An 18,108-nucleotide genomic window follows, 5' to 3' on the forward strand; every position below is an offset into this window, starting at 1 on the left:
GCCCCCAAAGCTGAGGCGTGGAGCAGCTCCCCTCCAGCATCGCTTCGGGGCACCTCCTCCCCACAGCCAGGACACCGCAGCCACCTCCATCTCCATCCCGTGCCCGCGCTGTGGTGACTCCACGCATCCCCAGTGCAGGGCCGTGTCCCAGTGCGGAGCAGTGATCCGATGCCTGCCAGCCACCCCCACAGCTTTCCAGGAACCAGCGTGGGATTGATGGGCAGCAGATAAGCGTGCAGCAACAGCTTCCTCGTGCTGCGCCTTCCAAACAACAGCCGTGCATGTGCACCTACCTCCAGGTAAAACTCAGGCTGCTGCCTCCTCCCGTAGTGCTGCTGTGCTGCCCTCTGCATTTCCAACTGCTCTGCTCGATGCTATCCGTGGCTTTGTTCCCTGTATGGCTGCTGTGCTGCACAGAAAGGCATGGCTGATGCCGTGCATGGTGCAGGGAGCTGGTGTACGAGTGGTGCAGGGAGAAGGTGAGAATTGGAGCAAGCAGTAGAGCACAGGGGGCTGGCAGAGGGCTCAGAGGCAGGACGGGAGCAGCTGGGGGCTGGCAGTGCCCGTGGTGCCCCCCGCAGCCTGGCTGGCAGTGAGCCCAGCACCTGGGGTGCTGCAGGAGGAATTACTCGGGGGTGATGGAGAGGGTAAGGAGGGCAGTGCTGGGCCGAATCAGCACAGCTCTGGGAAAAGCCATCAGGTGAGCGCAAAGGCTGCAGCAGCACTGCTATCCCCGGGGTGGAATGGTGGGCTCTGCAAGAACCTCATCTCTGCCCTCCCACCCCCAGAATCACCTAAGGGACTCCTGGGGTTGGGAAGTGAGGTATAAGCAGCTCAGCACCCAGCACCCCAAGGGCACATCCCCAGCACCCAGCCTGCAGGCAGCACGTGCTCCCACACCCCAGGGCCTGAGCAGTGCAGGGCCGAGCCCACGCTTCCAGCGCTGCGTCTCAGAGAGGCAGCTCAGCTGCCCAGGCATGTTTCTTCTTGCTGCTCCCAGACGCACCTCCAGCACCTCACCATGGGAAGCGGGAGGCTGCGCTGTGATGAGCCGGGCGGTGCTCAGCAGCCAGAGCCCAGTCAGCTGCTCCCGGCAGGCAGACCCCCCTCCCAGCCCCCTCCCCACCAACGCCTGCGGCTCGTCGTGTTACCGGGACGTCCGGAGCAGTTGTTGTGCTGGGAGCTACCGGGCGTTGGGGGAGCAGCTGCAGAGCCGGTTGCTGGGTGCAGAAAAAGCAGGAGGAGGCTGGAGGTGCAGCTGCAGCGCAGGGCATGCAATGAGCTCACCGGGGCTCGAGCAGCCACTGCAGGCTGCACGGAAGCAGCTCCCTGTGGCGCCGCACCCCGTTGTGCACCCCCAAAATCCGATCACTCCCATGCAAAATGCACTCGGCCGCGCGTTTGGCAGCAGGAGACGATGAGCAACCCCAGCTGTAAGGGAAGGGCCCCATCTCCTCGCACAGACCCCACGCTCCGAGCCCAGCGGGGCGGAGGGCAGGGCAGGAGGTCCCCTCAGAGCGGGGAAACTGAGGCACGGCGCCACCGCGCAGGGGATGCTCAGCACGGCGCCGCCCGCACCCACGCGGCTGGCAGACACCGAGTGGGCGTGGCCTCCCCGCGGAGGTGGGCGTGGCTATCGGTGACCACGCCCCTCCCTTCGCGGCGCGCCGGAGATGCGCGTGCGCCGCGCATGCGCGGGACGGGCCGGCACCTGCCCCCGGCGGGTCGGGTCGGGTCGGTGGGCGGCGGCGGCGGCTGGAGGCCGGTAAGGGCGGGCGGTGGGCGGCGGTACCCCGAGCATCCCTCCGTGGCCTCGCACGCCCCTCCTCAGCCCCGGGCATCCCGCTCTGACCCCGCACATCCGCCGGCCCGGCGGCCGCCCCTCTCCTTCAGGCCGCGTCCCCCCAGCGCTGGGTCCCGAGGGGGCGGTGAGTGCCCCATGCTGTCCCCCAGCAGGGCTTTGGGGAGGGGTTGGGGCTGCGGGGCGCTCCTTAAGGCCTCAGCCTGTGCTGCAGTTCGTGTTCGGCTCTTGGGATGCTGACGGTTTGCTTCGGTGCCGCTGGGTTGCGCGGGTGCTGCTCAGGTGTCCCCGGCCGGTCCAGCTGAGTGTGGCTGGGGGTATTTCTGGGCAGGGGAAGTGAAATCAGGAGCCTCGAGTTGGCATCTCTGCAAGCGAAAGCAGAAGTTGCTGATTTGGGCTTTGTGGCGAGCATCGGTCGAAAGAGCTCCGAAAAGAGAGGAAATGAAGTTGAGCAGCGCTGTCTGTGGTGGTGGGGGGGGGGGGGCTTTTCGGCTTGCAAGGAACAGAAGTGCTGCTGTGAGCAGCATCAGACCCCCGGCGCAGCCCTGCAGCACCGCACCTCCCCACCCTGCCCAGGAATGCGGGCTGTGTGTCAGGGAGCAGACGGTGCTTCCTTCCATCGCGGGCTGCTGCCGGCCGGCTCACACCCAGGGGAGGAGGACCCACGAATGTGCTCCGTCCTCGGGTCAGATGGCAGTGTGAGGGCAGGCAGGGCAGGCAGATCGGAGCTGTTTCCCGGGTGAAGGTAAGGCATGGGTTGCACAGACTGTGCCAGCGCTGCTTCCTTTTATTCTTCCCTTCTTTGGGGTTTAACATCTTTGCTCCGGTCGGGAATGATCTGTGTTCTGTCATAGGAAGGGCAAGAGAAACTCGTGCCCTCACGCCTTCTTCCTGCCTGGTTCGGTCACCAGAGCTGTGCTTTTGGCACCCCAGAACTCACCCGTTGTTTGTCCAGCCCGGGTCAATGTTACAGCTTCAAAGGCAGCACGGCCAGCCCAGCCGCAGCCACCTCACTGCCTGACGTTTGTTTTGTAGTGGCTGTCATGCTGGAGGAAGGCGTTCCCTGCACAGTCCTGGAGACAGAAGTGCCCTATTGCTAGAGCAGGTATAGTACAGACAGCAGCAACACCAATCTCTGGCTCCGTGTCGGGGCTTCGCCTCCAGCTGTGGGATATCCCTGGGGGTGGGAGGGTTGGTTGGCACTCGGTGCTTTCTCCTTGTGCTTGCTGACTAAGGAACCGGTGCTATTGGGCTTGTTGCAATGTGAACTTGCACCCGTGCCTTAGCAAACTGAACTGCAAAAAGCAGTGCCAAAAAAGAGCAGCAGAGAAGCCGGGTCTCTGCATATGGAAAACACCTTCCGAGCTGCGGGGTGCGTGCATGGAAAACACGCACAGCTCTGCTTGCGAGGTGAGTCAGCGTGCTTGGGCTGATTAAGGGCTGGTTTGCTGGATGACTTATATTAATGTTAGGCCCGTACACTTCTTACATCCTCCCGGTCACACAGAAGGAATGATTTAGCCATGATTGTACAGTAAGAAGGAAGGCCTGGCAGCGGTGATTCCTGCTGCTGGTTAGCTGTTGCTGTGCTCGGCTGAGGACGCAGGCAGTAAGAGGTGTTTACCCGGTGCTGGTGTGTTTGACAGGACGAGATAAGCTTTCAGGTACACAAAGTGCTTTACAAAGGTGATGTAATGGGAACATAACAGTCCCAATAGCTGTTGTCACCTTGTGCTTCATGCAGAGAGCTGCTGCTTCCGTTTCAGACCTGATGGAGGAGCTGTGTGCCAGACTGCCTGCCTGCCTGCCAGCTCTAGCAGTGCTCTCACAAGGGAGATCGCCTTCTTTTTCACAAGCTTGTTCACAAATGAACGTAGCGATACCGTATCCTATTTCTTCCTGTGCACCCCCATCAAAATCCAGAAGTTGGAGTTCTGCTCTGTTCTTTCCCTGAAATAAGAGAGAGGTGGAAGAGCAGTAGAAAAGCAGACCTCCAGCAGAGCGCTGCAGTAACAAAGTGGACTCCAATTCTTTCCTAACCATCCTGGGGATGCCAGAGTAATGGTGAGGGCTGCAGGCGTTGTGTTCTTCATTCCATCATCCTAGCACTGTGCTGCTTGATTTCCGAAGGGGGGAACACAGCTGGGGGAGGTGCCAGGGGTGCAGGTTTACTTCCTTCGGCCCCACTAAACACATGCGGAGACAAAGCCAGCTTCTTGGGGCGAGAGCCAGGAGTCCTGGGCCGTCAGCTGCAGAACTCATAACTCAAAGAGCTGTTTTGCACTGTTTCTGACCTCCGTAGGTTGCCTCGGTCCCGTGGCCGGCCGTCCTGCTGCAATGAGTGGGAAGTCCTTGCTCTTAAAGGTCATTCTGCTCGGAGATGGCGGCGTCGGGAAGAGCTCCCTCATGAACCGGTACGTCACCAACAAGTTTGACTCGCAGGCTTTCCACACCATTGGTGTGGAGTTCTTAAACCGGGACCTGGAGGTAGATGGACGTTTTGTGACCCTCCAGATCTGGGACACTGCAGGGCAGGAGAGATTCAAGAGCCTCCGGACCCCCTTTTACAGGGGAGCTGACTGCTGCCTGCTCACCTTCAGCGTGGATGACCGGCAAAGCTTTGAGAACCTCAGCAACTGGCAGAAGGAGTTTGTCTATTACGCTGACGTGAAGGACCCCGAACGCTTCCCCTTCGTGGTCCTGGGCAACAAGATTGACAAACTTGAAAGGCAAGTGAGCACGGAGGAGGCCCAGGCTTGGTGCATGGAGAACGGCAACTATCCATACCTGGAGACCAGCGCCAAGGATGACACCAACGTGGCCGTGGCCTTTGAGGAGGCTGTGCGACAGGTGCTGGCGGTGGAGGAGCAGCTTGAGCACTGCATGCTGGGCCACACCATCGACCTGCACTCCAGCTCCAAGTCGGGGTCCTCCTGTTGTTAAGGGCGGCTGCTGCTTTGGGGACGTCGCTGGGACCGATGGTTGGGCTGCAAGGAGGGCGGGGGCACTCTGAGGAGGGTGGCTGTGGGGACAGCGGGTGCTTTGTTCGCTGGAGAGTTGCTGCTTTACCATCTGAATGCTGGCTGCAGTCTTCGGACGTGGAAGATGTATGCACAGCAGGGAGCTGTCAAAGAGCGTGTGAATGCAGTCCTGCTCCTGTCCCCGTCTGCTCTAGCAGGTGTGAAGGACCGGGTTAAACTAAAGAGAGTGAGTTCTGATCAGTAGCACGAACTGCATGCAGAACAAAGCTGGGGGCATTCCAGACGCTCTGAAGCGTTTTAGTCCCGAACTCAAAAACTACCAGACCCACTAAAGTCATGGCCTTACTGCCAAAGCAAAGTCTGCTCAGCAGTGCGAGTGAAACCTGTTGGGATGACTAGCCCACGCAACTGTGAGAGTGCCAGATCCTGGAGTGGCTGGGATGTGTGTATCTGCTGCCTGGGATCAACGCATTCCGTGCTGAGTAATGCTTGAACTCTGATATGAAGGAACATAATGAAGGAGAGGAGAAACTGAATGCTGCAGCGTCATTTCTTCGTAGCTGTCTGTTTCTGGTCTGTTTTTCCCCCTCACCTTCTAACTTTGCCTTGTTTGGGTGTTGCTTTATGGACAGGCTGGCTGCTGCTTGTTTCCTCAGCCCTTGGGGAGGCTCAACACCAGGTCTTGCTTCTCACACCTCGAGCAGACCTGGATGGAAGGTTCCAGCGCGGCCCCTCGGCAGGTGATGGTGAAGGATTTGGGTTAGCTGGGAGTTCAGGAGATCTGGAGCGTGAACCTTCAGCTGCTTCCTGTCAGAAGCAATCTCTGTGTCCGGATGATTCTGTGTGTCTCTGATTCTATGAATGCTGCAACACAAAACCACTCACCGTGATTACCTGTTGTGTCGGGGGCTGTGCTGCTCAGCACAGTTTGCTCACCCCATTGCCCTGATCCTTACTCCCTAACAGGGAATCCAGTATGTCTTATCTGTCACTCTCCTACTGCTGGAGAATGTCCACTCAGTTAATAGACCCTTATCAATGAGCAGCTGTGCTCGTTGCACTGGGGAGAGGTTTGGACTGACTCCTCAAGGGGCTGAAGGACGGTACTGGGAGGGCAGGAAGCCCTCCAGGAAAGGATGCCAAGCTTTGCTGATCGTGGCTCCTGCTCCCTGCTAGGTGTTAGTCCCGAGCTGTTTGTGTGTAGCAAAGAGGTCAGTGCTTGCTGGCTTGCCGTTGTAACCTCATGTTCTGCGAATTCCTGTGCAAGTGTTTGTCCAAAACGATGACTTTGCCTGTAAGCAGGTAGGAGCCCGGCACGGGGAGAGCTCCCCATGCACTGCTGGCTGCTGAGTGCAGTGCCCACTGTGATGAGCCACTGGATAGCTGATTGTGTAGCTCACATAGAGCAGCCTCGTATGCTCAGTGCTTTATTGCAGGGCAGGCTCTGCCCTCACGCTGGCTGGTGGCAGCTAAACCCCATCCCCTGGTGGTCTGTGAGCTTGCAGGATGGCTCCTCTGGGAACTCAGGGTGGTCCTGCTCTGCTCTGTGGGGCAGCCACACGTGGGAGGGGCTGAGGCTTTAATACAAAGTGCTGTGGGGGGGAGGGGGGGGGGGGGAGGAGGGATCTCATTTTGAATAGTCACGTTCACACAAATAGATAGGAAATGCTTGCAGCTCCTGGGAAACCGGGTCCCTTGCTCTGCCTCCATGGGTGCAACATACGGTTAGGAATTGGTACTCCTCCTTTAACAATGTCTGACCTCCGCAGGCCTCTTATCTAGATTTTCCTCCAGTTTAACCCAGCTGGACGTAAGCATTTAGGCTTCTGTGTTTGTAAAAGCCCATTCAGGGGGCGTAGTGGGATATATTGAAGCTGTTTAATGTATTCTGAGAGGTACGCACAATTCCCGAGGGAGCCCGGATCCTGAGCTCTCTGTTGCAAAGTTCTGCACCAACGGCCCTCCTTTCCCCGTGGCCACTCATGCTGCTGCAGTTGTTGCTATTGCTACAAAACTGGAATTGTAACACTGAGACTCTACCTTTATTTAAGCCAATAAAACGTGGATGTATTCGAGTGAGTCTGGGAAGCGCCGCGTTCTTGGTTGGTCACTTCTGGCAGGGATAAGTCTGCAAGGGATCCCATCCTTTCGTTTGAACTGAGGTCATTCCTCAGTGCATCTGTCTGGAGAGCGGGTTGAGCGGGGCTTATTTACAAGCTGCACCCACTGATGAGTTTTGTCTTTTCCAGGGGTGCATCAGAAAACACTTCTGGAATGGAACCGTTTCGCACCGCTTCCTCCTGTCGCTGCGTTTTAATTGTCAGCCTGGGCTCCCAGCAGCAGGCTGTGCTTTCCTCCCCCTTCTTGCTGTGCTCTCGGATCAGCCCCTCGGGCTGCAGGGGGCTGCAACCAGGCACGACTTTCCATACGATGCTGAAACCAGTGGGCATATGGGGCTGTTCCTCCCGCTGCCCTGCCGGGTGGGCGCCCATTCTGTGATGCTTCCCTTGCATTAGCAGAGCCCGTGCCTGCTGTTGCCGTTGGCAGAGCCTTTAACTCGCTGTTGGTTTTTTTTCCTTCTCATGTCCTCTTGCTTATCAGTCAGCGATGGGTTTTCAAGTCCTTGAAGTCCTTATGAGGATGTGAGTGTTGTGAGCAGCAGCAGAGGGCTCCGTGGCTCTTTGTGAGCAGCCGTGAGCTGGGTGGGAACGCGCCCTGCTGGGGGACTGCCAGTGCCTGAGGATGGGCAAAAGGGGAGGGCCTAAAAGCACAGCGCTGGTGGAGCAGCTCTTCCCCAATGGCTTCAGGGGGTCTTTGGGGGGCACGTGGCCGCATTTAATGCAGGTCTCCAGCTTTGTGGGCGGCCAAGCACAGCATCAGCTTGTGCTGTCATTGCTCCCTTCCGCATGCTGTTGCTTCTTAGGTCCCGGATATCGTACTTGCAGAGCCAAATTGTGTGCAAAAACCAGACTGAAAGCAGCTGGGTGCCCGAGAGGCTGCAGGTGAGACCCGCTGGGAAGGCAGGTGGGCCGCGGCACCTCCAGCGCTCTGCTCACCCGATCGGCCCTTCGCACCCGAGCCGAGAAGCCGTGCGAGGCCGCCAGGAGGAGCCGGAGGGCTGCGGATGGGAGCCGGCATCCTCCGGGCCGGGCGCTGCTGCTCTGCCCTCGGAGCTGACCCCGCTGCGAACCCCCCCGGCCGTCCCGACACGAGCATCCCTGGGCGCGGTGCTCCCCTTCCTTCTGCTGTCCTCGCACGGGGGAGGACGTGCTTCGTCTTTGCTCTGTCCCGGCGGGGTGCTGCTGGCTCTGTGCTCCGTGGGCGCAGCGTGCTGAGGGCTGGGACTGGCCTCAGCCCTGCAGAGGAGGTGAGAGGCGAGGAGCCTTGGGATCTGCTCCGGGGCTTCTTGCTCTGCTCCAGCCTTCGTGGGAGCAAACTGCAGCCTCGTTTCAGCTGCTGCACCGGGGGCAAGTGTTTGCAGCCAGCTCTTATTTGCAGAAATGAGGTTTGCTACCAGGCCAGGTTTGTACCCTGGCTGTTCTCAGCCACCCTGGGGGGCTCAGGGTGCCCAGGGAAGGGGCAGTGAGAGCAGGTCCCGTGTCACCATGTATGGGGGCAGCAGTGCACAGAAGAGGCCACGCGTGTCCTTCAGCCCTCACATCCATGCCTTGGCCACTTTCACACACTGTCACCAACCCTCACTCCTCCCGGGGGGGGGAACTGCTCTCTTTCAATGGACAGAGATGCTGTTTTGTTCCCCGTCTCGCTCCTGCCTGACGGCCGATGGCACCCACACACAGGGGCCCTTTCAGCGTGGGGGGAGGAGGGTGGTGGCATCTGGGAACGTGGGGAACAAAGGGCCCCATTGATGCAGCGTGCAGCCCCGCTGCTGAGCTGGGGGAGCAGCTGAGCAACCCTGAGCTGAGTTATGGGGAAGCATCGGTGCTGCCTGGAGGGGGCTGGGGGGCGAGGAGGGGAGGGGGTTGGGGCTGGTTATGGGAGAAGGGGGAATGAAAGACCCCATCCCAGGCAGTCACCTCCCCATGCCGCCAACCCTGTGCCATCTAGCCGTGAGTTGGCAGCAAGCATCCCACCAGCTGCCTGCAGAGCACAAGGCTGTAGGACTCCGGCCCAGCCAAGTCTGCCCGTGCGCCCAAATGGGGCCATCCTGCTTCACTCTGGGGTCTGGAGGAGAAATAGGGACGGTTGGGGCTGTCCAGCTGCAAACAAAGGGCTGGGTCCATGAGCCCCCCCCTGCTGGGGTGGGGGCAAGGAGGGATGGAGCCCAAAGGGGGCTGCTGGGGTAGGCAATGCTGCCCTTCCCTTATCGGGGCACGGGGAGGAGGGAGAGCAGCCCAACAAACCAACAGCCAGCCAAAGATCTCGTTCAGAATGTTCTTAATTTTAATTTATTTCCTTTAATCTTTTATAAAATACATCTTGTAAGATAAGTCTCTAAAAACCTGCTCCTTTTTATTGCTTGTTAACGAGTTGAACTTCTAGATCAGAGGTGAAGGAAACACTTTCAGTCGATTAACTCTCTGTGCGTGCGTGTGTGTGTGTGTGTGTGTGTGTGTGTGTGTGTGTTTGGGGTCTGGGGACAAGGGTGGGAAGGAGGACCTGGTTATTTGTTGTTAAGTCGATACCAAAAACCCACCAGCAAACCCTCCCGAGAGCGACGGCGGCGGCGGCGATGTGAATGGATCCCCCAGATCTTGCCTGGCTTCTCCCCGTCTCCCCCTCCCCAGCCCACGTGTGCGTTGGTAGCGTGGCCGAGCTCAGTGCTGGGCAGCAGGGATCCCCGGAGCGCTCTGCTCAGCAGACCGACCCACCATCCCTGCCCCCAGCCGAAAGAAGCATCGTAATACAGACATTAAACCAAAAAAAAGAACCCATAATAACGTAAAAGGTCCATGCAGGATGGAGCGATGGTCTGCCATTAAGTGTAGTTTCTCCAATAAATAAACACGAAGCGTTAGCACGAGACAAGGGTTGGGGCTGGGGGGGAGCAGAGCGGGGCACCCGTTGGTGGGGAGGGCGAACGTGGAACGAAAACGGAGACCGTGGGCGCAGCAAACGTTACAGAAGCAAATGTCACCCCGAGAGAAGAGCACCATTGTGAAGGAATGGCTGAGCTTGGAGCGGATGGGCCGGCCGTGGGTTATGCTGTGCTACAAAGGGGCTGCTCCAGCTCCGCTCCGTAGCACAGCACAGGCGGTCCCCTCACCCGGCACTGCAGTGCTGGAGCCTAAAGCCGAGGGTGCCCTTTGAGCACAGACACCAAACTCCTCCAGGCTTTAATAGGGGCAGCTGGGTTAGGGACGTGGGCTTTATCGGCATCGGGGTCAGCGCTCTCTTCTCCGCAACGGGAAGATCCTTGCCCTAAACTCCCTTTGCCTTGGCTGCAGCGGGCACTGTGGGGTAAATTCATCTCTCTTTACTAGGGGAAAAAAAAAAAATCCTTCTCATCCTCCATCCAGGAGAGGTGCCAGCAGTCAGCTCCAGGAGAGGCTCCAGCAATGGGACCGGGACCCGGCCAACTTCCTTTTCTCTCTAGGGAGCCTCCTTCACGCTACTCCTGGAGCAACCCACGCATGGATTTCTGCCTCCCAGGAGCAGGAAGGCTTTTGCTCATCCCTATAGGCAACGTTGGGACACCGGAGTGAGTCCCTCCTCTTCTCTTGCTGGTTTTGGCCCTAGAGCGAACCGATTACGGATGAGCACAGAGAGAAAAGTGCATGAAGAGGCGTCCATTGGTGGGAAGCTCTTCCTGGTCACGCTCAGCACGATGGATGCAAGGGAGGAAGAGGAGGGGAGTCAGCGGCGAAGGCAGCGTTAAGGCAGGAGACCTGGTGTCAGGTGGCTGCAGTGTTAAAGCCTCGGGGTTAGAGGAAAGGAGGGTGCGTGTCTGGCTGGGCTCCACCTCGCCGGCTAGAACTTGGTGCCCCGGCCCATCAGCTTGAGGACGGCGAAGTTGTAAGTGGCGGCGATCATGAAGGTGAGCTGCGGGCAGGAAGAGAATGAGCCAGGGGAGGGGGAGGAGGGTGGCGGTGCTCCAGCACCCTTCATCCCAGCACCTGGCCAGTGGAAAGCCCCACGGCCAAGGCAGGACACCGCAGTGCCAATGTGGGTTTGGTCCCCGGTGGTCTCCTAACGCCCCTCCAGATCCCCTCCAGTGGCCGCCTCCCCCACCACCTCCTTGTTGTCAGAAAATGAGACAAGCTCGGGCTCTGCCACTTCTGTGCCCACCACCTCCATTGTTCTCTGCCCCCATCTCCTTGCCAGGTGGAGGAGGACGGCCGGGCAGCGGGAGCAGCGACTCACCAGTGAGACCAGAGTGGCGGCAGCCCCCACAAAGGCCGCGATGAAGAGGTGGAAAGTCATTTGGAACTGCAAGGGAAGAAGGGGGTTGAGCTCCCAAAGGTCTCTGCTCAGCCCCACGGGGGCTTCATAGAGAGCACTGGGAGGGGCTCACCTCGCTGGTCTTGCAGATGGAGAGCAGGTTGGAGCCACACACCTTCCCAGGAAACGCGTTCCAGGGCAGGACACCTGGGGACACAGATCAGGGTGAGCTGGGGCACGGCCACCGGTCCCATTGCTCGTGGGATGCTGGGTTGTGGGATGTGCTTTGTGTGCTGGGCTGGGGACCATCAGCAGGAGGAAGGCAAAGAGGGAGGACGGGTCTACCCCGCACTGCCTGTGTTGCGCTGGTGCTCCTGGCCCAGCCGTGTCCCCCCCTGACCCTCTCCACCCCCCCTCCAGCCCGGACCCCTCTCGGCAGCTGTAACCCCTCATGGAGACGCGGTGCTCACCGTACATCCTGGCGTCCGCGCACAGCGTGCCGATGCTGGCAGTGGTCTTGGTGGGGTTGGCGATGGACTGGCAGGTGGTCCAAGTGTTAAAGTAGATGTAGACGGGCACGGCGGAGCAGGCGAAGACCAGGAGCCAGACGATGGTCAGGACATAGGTAATGCCCACAAACTGCAAGGGGCAGCACAAGGCGAGGGCACGGAGGGGGTTACAGCGTGGCCGGGAATGGGGACAGGGGAGCGCGAGGGTCCCCAGGCGGGCTGGGCACGGGGCAGGCGAAGGGCCGGGATGCACCGCCCGCTGTGCCCAACACAGCCCCACGCACCCAACGGACCACCAGCCCAAGCTGGGCGGCACTGGGGCCAACCACACACATGTGGGACTGACCAGCTGTGGCCCAATGGTGCCACTTCCCGTACCGGGGGATTTCCGCGGCCAGCGGGGTTTGACCTCTGCGGGAGAGCAGCTGCAAAACCCCTGAGCTGAGCAACGCCGCTCTGCTGCCCTCCCTCCATGGTGCCACCCCAACCCAACCCAAAGGGAACCGCAGCCGTTCCCCTCTGCTCCCCGAGGCCATTCCCAGCACTTGGGCGCCAATCCTCGGGCACCACGCAGGACAGCCGTAAGGGCAGCACGCACTGCCCTCGCTGGGATGCTCGTGGCTCTGCCGGGAGATCCTTAAGCACAGAGCAATTTGTTTGCTGGCAAATGCCACGGCCATATTGGCTGCTTTGGGGATGCAGTTGGCCTCGGGGAGGGCTGTCGGGCTGCGCTTCCCCTCGGTACGCCCCGACCCCCGGGCGGCCGCCGTCTCCTGCCCTTCGGCCAACGCCAAACCCGCTGCAGGCGCGCGATGGGGTGCCGAACCCCGGTTAAGATCACCTTGTCAGGATGTCCTAGCCACTTTCCCAAACACTGACACACCCGCTGCAAAGAGTGAGCTCGCTGGGGGCCTCGCGCTCCCCTCCCTTTCGGGCCCCCAGTTACCGTTGCGCTGAGGCCCTTGCCGCAGATGGTGGTCCGGTAGTCCCCGAAGATTTGCCGGACGGCGCCGGTGGTGTAGAAGCCTTCGGCCAGCAGCAGGGCTCCGTAGAGGAAGAAGAAGGAGGCTGTGCCATAGATGACGTACTGAAAAGCGTGGATGCTACGGGGAGAGGAGCGGCAGGGATGCTCAGGCGGCGCTGCGGCACACAGCCCCACGTGCAGCCCCGCTTACCCTCCCCAAGCCCAACACAGCCCTGGGGAGCTGGAGTGGGGCGTCACCTCCTGCGGGGACAAAGCCGCTGTCCCCAAGTGGAGCTGATGAGAGGGGCAGCACCTTGCCAAGCAGGGCCTCCCCCTGCCCCCATACCTACCCGGTGCGGCCATCCTGTGCGCCCCACGGCACCTGGCGTGGGTCAGATAAGAACAGGGTGAAAAGGAAAGGAGCAGCTGCCACGGGGCCACAGCGCCGGTGTGAGGCTGAGCACAGCCTGCGTGGTGTCGGCCCCAGGGGGTGGCAGCAGGGCCAGGTGACAGCGGCACACCGTGCGCAATGGAGAGGTGAGGAGCCCCGCGCTGTTACTTACACATCAATGAGATACTCGTAGTCCTGGTAGTTCTTGGAGAAGTAGGTCTCAATGAGCTGCTCGGTGCCGGTGAGGGCTTCGTGCCCGCAGCCGCAGAACAGCGCGACCCCAAAGAAGCAGAGCCCAGTGGCGACCAGAGAGGCGAAGGGTGCCCCGATGAGACAGCGGGCACAGCACTCCAACAGACCTGCGGGGGGTGGGGGGTGGGGGGAAGGGGGGATTTTAGGGCGATAAAAGGAAAAATGCTGAAACAGTTTGTCGTGGTGCTAAAAGATCAGAGGCGTGGGGTGGTGGGAAGCTGGCAGCCGAGCGAGACGGAGATGCGGGGCGATGCAGCGTGATGCCAGCGGGAGCAAACCAACAAGCTGCTAATGGGCTCCCCGCTGCCGCAGTGCTGGGGCTTTTCCGTTTGGGCTGCCATAGTGCTGTGCTTATGGAACCCGGGCTGGGGTTGGGGTGCAGAGAGCGGGCGCAGCTTGGAGGCAGCTCTGCCCCCTCCCCGGCGGTTGCACACTGAGTTCCTAAAGCGCTCAGAGTGCTGGAAGCAGTCCCAAACCCACGCTCCCCCCACGGACCCCGCAGCTCCTATCTCCTCCCTGCGAGGACAAGGCAGCCTTGGGGTCCCGGCCAGCAACGTCCCCCCCTCCCCACGCAGAGCAAGGGCGCGCGGTGGCACCGAGGACAATGGGGGATTGTCCAAAGAGCAAACAGGGAACAAAGACAGCGCTGTGGGGGAGCGCAGGGACCCCCCCGCCTGTTTGCCTTGGACACAACAGGGGCCTGGGGGGGGGTCTCTATGCCTCCCCCTCCCAGCAGTGCGTCCCGATCCCTGCAGGTCCTACAGGGATGGATGGCCGCACACGCTGCAGCACGATGCTGGCACCAAGCAGACTTGAGGTTTTAAGTATTTCTTTTCTCCCAGCTGGGAACGTGGGGACAGGTACCCACAGCTAGCTGATGGCCCCGATCCCAGGGACAGCGGGGGGACCGGGATGCGGCAGGGCCTGGTGTGCCCTCCAGCTTTGGGAAAGAGATGGGAAAGCGCAGGAGGGGAAGAGGAGAGAGAAAAAAAGAGCCCTTGTGCAGCACAATCCCGGGCCTTGTTGCACAACGCGCTGCAGGCAGGAGGAGGGTGGCAGCCATGAGCCCCCCATCAGAGCACCCCAGCAGGAAGCCGTCATTGTATCGATGGGGAAACCGAGGCACGGAGCTGCAGGCACACCAGTGGCACAAGCTGTGACGGGTCTCAGTGCCACGCTCTCCCTGCAGCCCTGGGTTGAGCTCATGCCCCTCTGCCCTCCTGCAGGGATGGGATCTGTCCCAGGAGGGGACAGAAAGCCACATGGGAAAGGAAAGTGCCATCCCTGCTTCCTCCCCTGCCACCCATGGGAACTTCACCTGCATAGCCTGCCAGTGCCAGGGGAAAGTTTCGGGCTCTCTGCTCCAGGACCGTGTCCCCACAGCTGTGACGGCTGTCCCACGTCCCCATACTCACCCATGGCACCCGACTCGCTCAGCTCCCCGTGCGCTCGGCTCTGTCTGCAGCCCTCGCCTCCCCTGGCAGTCCCTCGCCCTGTATTGTCCCCTCTGGGTGCCTGTCCCGCTCGCCAGCAAAGAAAAGGGCTCTCTGAGTGACAGCCACCCCCCTTAAAGGGACAAGCCCCCGTCCCTCCCCGCCCAGGCCCCCCCCAGCTGCACCCCTTGGCTGCCAGCCGCTCTGCGTGTGGGCAAAGCGGAGAACTTCAGGGCTTGGGGCAATGAGGGGGGGGGATAAAAGGGATAAAGGGGCTGGGGGGTCACAGGGAACCCACTCTGCAGTGGGCTGGGGACCCTCAGGTCTGGCTGGGGTACATGTGCCTGTAGGTATGTGTTGTGGCAGTGTGGGATGCAGCGATGCCCCTCTGTCACCTCCTTGTCCCTTTAATGTCAGACACCTATGTTCAGCCTCAGGTGCTCCAGAGTGGGTGTTCTGATGGGAATTCTGCTCTCCCTGCTTTCACGGCAGTTCTTCTCTCTCTGTCCCCGTCCTTTTGGGCCCTACGTGGGACTGGAGACAGAGCTCCAATGGGCACAGTCCCCGGGGGAAGTCCTCCATGGGGTCCTCAAGGGATGGGGACGCATTCAAGGATGGGGAAGCGGAGGGGGTCAGCTCCTTGGGGTGCCTATCTCCCATGGGTGCCCCCCGTGGGGGTCAGCATGGGGCTGGGGACGCCTGCAGAGGGCAACAGGGCCCTTCTCAGCGGGCAGACAAAGCCCCGCTGTGTCCCTCAATGCCCCGCTTTGTGCCAGGCTGTGCTGTGGCGGGGCCTGGCTGTCCCTGGGGCTGGGAACACTGCTGGGCTGGGGGTCCCCGGGGCACCACAAAGTGCCCCCGGTGCTCTGCAGGAACCACATCTGCGGGGCTGCTGATGCTCACTGATAAGGGACTGCACTGCCTGGATGGAGCCAGGCAATGCAGGGGGAAAAAAAAACGATGTTAGTGGGAAAAACGATGAGCCCTTCTTTCTCTTCCTGCAGAAACTCAGCATCTTGCATTTTATTTCAACACCCCGGGGGGAAGCATCAGCTTTATGCCATCCGGGATAATGGGAGCAACGAAGCGGGGCTGCGATTTCTGCACCAAATGCCTTCAAAAATCTGAGTAATTGGTTACTGCTCGTTAGCATCTCCCTCCCGTGCGCCCCCACCCCTGGGGCTGCCCGTGCTGCAGGGCTGCTCCACAGCAAAAAAAAAACCCACCTCCCATAGATGACAGCCTGATTTCATCCCTTCCTTTTGCATTTCGGCTGAAGCCTTTGGGACCCCCTCGTGCTGCAGGCACGGAGCATCTCCTCTCGGCTGTGTGTCCCCACGAGGACACCTCTGTGATCAGCCCTGGGTGCTGCTGAGTGCCCGGGCTGTGGGCACAGTGCTGGTTGTCCCCAGGAGGAGCAGTGGCAGCGCGTGCAGTGCCTTTATCCATTATACATATGAGTCAGGAGGTGCGGATTGTCACACCAGAGAACCTCGCTGCTATTTTTAAACGGCCGCTTCCCCGGGCCAGGCTGATGCTCTCCTTCTGATTTCCCCCATCCATCCTCACCCATCAGTGGGGTGAACCCCCTTTCCCATGGGGGAGGGTGGGAGGCTGCAAAAAGCGCTAATAAAGAGAAAACGTAGGGGAAAAAAAGGCAAAGGTGTTGGAGCCCATTGGGGACGGGGAAGGGAGCCGTAGGGCAGGCGGTGCTCCCCAGCCCCATGGAGGCTCATGGAGCGGTGATGCTTCCCCCCAGCAGCTTTGCCTTTCTTATCCCCTGACCTTCTCCTCTGCCGAGGAGGGCAGCGGCTGCCTCGCTCCCCGGGAGGCTCATTGCTCTGCTTCGCCCTCCGTGGGGTCATCCCTTGGAGCTGTGCTCATTTACCTTGCAGAAAACCCAGGGATGGAAAGGCAAACGGGGCGGGCGGCGCCTGCACAGAGCGAAGCCGCTTGGCTCCGTGGGCCCCCCGGCTGTCCCTGCCCCACATCTCTCCCCCAGCTCCCATGCCGGGTGCTCATTCCCCTCTCCCTCTCCATACGAATCCCTTTGGTTTTCGGGCAGGGAGCAGCAGCCCCACCCCCTCCGTCGCCCCCCGCAGCCCTCCACGTGGCCACAGCCGCCTGATGCCACGCGGTCTCCTCGCTGGGGTGGCTCTGGGACAGGGATGCGTTTGCTGCTCCAGTTATTAATGTGCCGAGGTGATGCCGCGGTGCAGCCCCTCCGTGCCAACAGCTGTGCAGGGCCCATCGCCAAGGCCAGCACAGGGATGGGACGTGGGGATGCAGAAGAGACGGCATTGCCAGGACGTGCAGTGGGAACCCCGGGACAGCCACGCTGACCCCATAGCAGAGCATAGGGCAGGGAAGCCTTTAGGGCAGGGAAGCCCCGTCCCCTGCAGCCACCACCCCGTCCCCGCAGCCCGCACCGTGACACCGTTGGCTCTGCGGGATGACGATGCCGGCACGGCAGCCCCACGGCCGCGGACCCCCGGGATGCAGCCACTGCTGTTTGCATCTGTGCTGCAGCAGGAGGATTTGCCGTCTAATTAAACAAATCCTTCATCTCCCCGGCAGCGGCCGTGCTAGGCAAGGGAGGGGGGGGCGGGGAGTGAGGGGGAGGGAAGGGGGCTAAGAGGGAGGGAGGCTGATTTCTCATTCCTTCACTCACCGCCTGATGCCACAGATGTGTAACGCTTCGTTTTCCAAGCTCGGCCCTCCGGGGGGGTCTGGAGCAAATCACAAAACTCCTTCACAATTAGGGCGAGCCGGGCAGCCTGCAGTTAACGCCGCTCCCGCTGAGCTCCTTCTGCTCCGTCCTCGGAGACCGCCGGGGCTGAGGGCGCCGAGACGCGGAGGCGAGAAAAGCCGACGGAGCTCCAACAGCATCCAGCAGCACGGGATGCTCGTCGGCATGGCAACCGTGCATGGGATGCGGGGGGACGGGAACCCCAAAGCGGGGAGGGGACCACGGGGACCCCCATCCCCATCTCCTGTGATGCCTTTGTGGGTACGACACCCTCGGTGCTGCACGGCGACTCTTTCACGGGGTCAGGGGCTGCAGGGGGTGAGGGAAGGGGGAGGTGTGGGCTGGAGCCTCGTGGTGCCAAAATCCATCAGATCTTCCCCAAAGCATCTGGAAATGATGGGAGCAAAGGGGCCTCAGCCGGCAGCACCACTGCTGGGAGCAGAGATGGGAGTGTTCCCAGTGAGAACAGCCTGACCCGCTCAGAGCATCCTCCCCTCCGCATCCTCCCCAGCAGCAGGACGGACCCAGCCCCGGTGCTGGGCAGTTTAGGGGACAAGGCAGCAAAAGGGTGACCCACGGGCAAGGAGAAGAGACAGGAACACGGGGAAGTGCCGGGTCACCCCGCTGGGTCACCCCGCGGAGGGGTTTGGCACCAGTGCCAGGCTTTGCTCCCGGCCCCGAGAGTG

The 18,108-nt window shown here is 60.8% G+C and overlaps 2 protein-coding genes across 7 annotated transcripts; one reads left to right on the top strand and one right to left on the bottom strand.

The window, feature by feature from the left end:
* Window positions 1–1,669: 1,669 nt before the first annotated feature.
* RAB9B (RAB9B, member RAS oncogene family) lies at window positions 1,670–6,857 on the top strand. 5 transcript variants are annotated; one of them, XM_040698781.2, is made up of 4 exons: window positions 1,670–1,765; window positions 2,837–2,906; window positions 3,546–3,865; window positions 4,104–6,857. In XM_040698781.2, the coding sequence occupies exon 4, from the start codon at window positions 4,139–4,141 to the stop codon at window positions 4,742–4,744; it is 606 nt and encodes a 201-aa protein (XP_040554715.1). In that variant the 5' UTR covers window positions 1,670–1,765; window positions 2,837–2,906; window positions 3,546–3,865; window positions 4,104–4,138; the 3' UTR covers window positions 4,745–6,857. The 5 variants fall into 5 exon arrangements, with proteins under 5 accessions (XP_040554715.1, XP_015133873.1, XP_001232252.1 ...); XM_015278387.4 differs by lacking the exon at window positions 3,546–3,865 and having other exon boundaries at window positions 1,670–1,928; NM_001389488.2 differs by lacking the exon at window positions 3,546–3,865 and having other exon boundaries at window positions 1,691–1,765.
* A 2,306-nt stretch (window positions 6,858–9,163) lies between these two features.
* Window positions 9,164–14,784, bottom strand: PLP1 (proteolipid protein 1). Of its 2 annotated transcripts, none has more exons than NM_205277.2 (7): window positions 14,656–14,784; window positions 13,161–13,347; window positions 12,475–12,736; window positions 11,595–11,763; window positions 11,258–11,331; window positions 11,107–11,172; window positions 9,164–10,785 (listed from the first exon to the last, which is right to left on the bottom strand). In NM_205277.2, the coding sequence occupies exons 1-7, from the start codon at window positions 14,657–14,659 to the stop codon at window positions 10,714–10,716; spliced, it is 834 nt and encodes a 277-aa protein (NP_990608.2). In that variant the 5' UTR covers window positions 14,660–14,784; the 3' UTR covers window positions 9,164–10,713. The 2 variants fall into 2 exon arrangements, with proteins under 2 accessions (NP_990608.2, XP_015133687.1); XM_015278201.3 differs by having other exon boundaries at window positions 12,580–12,736; window positions 14,656–14,756.
* Window positions 14,785–18,108: the final 3,324 nt, after the last annotated feature.

The sequence above is a fragment of the Gallus gallus genome, chromosome 4 (assembly GCF_016699485.2).
Source record: "Gallus gallus isolate bGalGal1 chromosome 4, bGalGal1.mat.broiler.GRCg7b, whole genome shotgun sequence".
NCBI lineage: Eukaryota > Metazoa > Chordata > Aves > Galliformes > Phasianidae > Gallus > Gallus gallus.

Excerpts from the sequence above, each read along its gene's own strand:
- RAB9B (XM_015278387.4), top strand. The coding sequence starts at position 4,139 with ATGAGTGGGAAGTCCTTGCTCTTAAAGGTCATTCTGCTCGGAGATGGC.
- PLP1 (NM_205277.2), bottom strand. Across the intron at positions 11,764-12,474 it reads GGCTAGGACATCCTGACAAG|TTTGTGGGCATTACCTATGT; the intron begins GTGATCTTAACC and ends TGCCCCTTGCAG. Across the intron at positions 11,332-11,594 it reads CGCGGACGCCAGGATGTACG|GTGTCCTGCCCTGGAACGCG; the intron begins GTGAGCACCGCG and ends CTGTGTCCCCAG.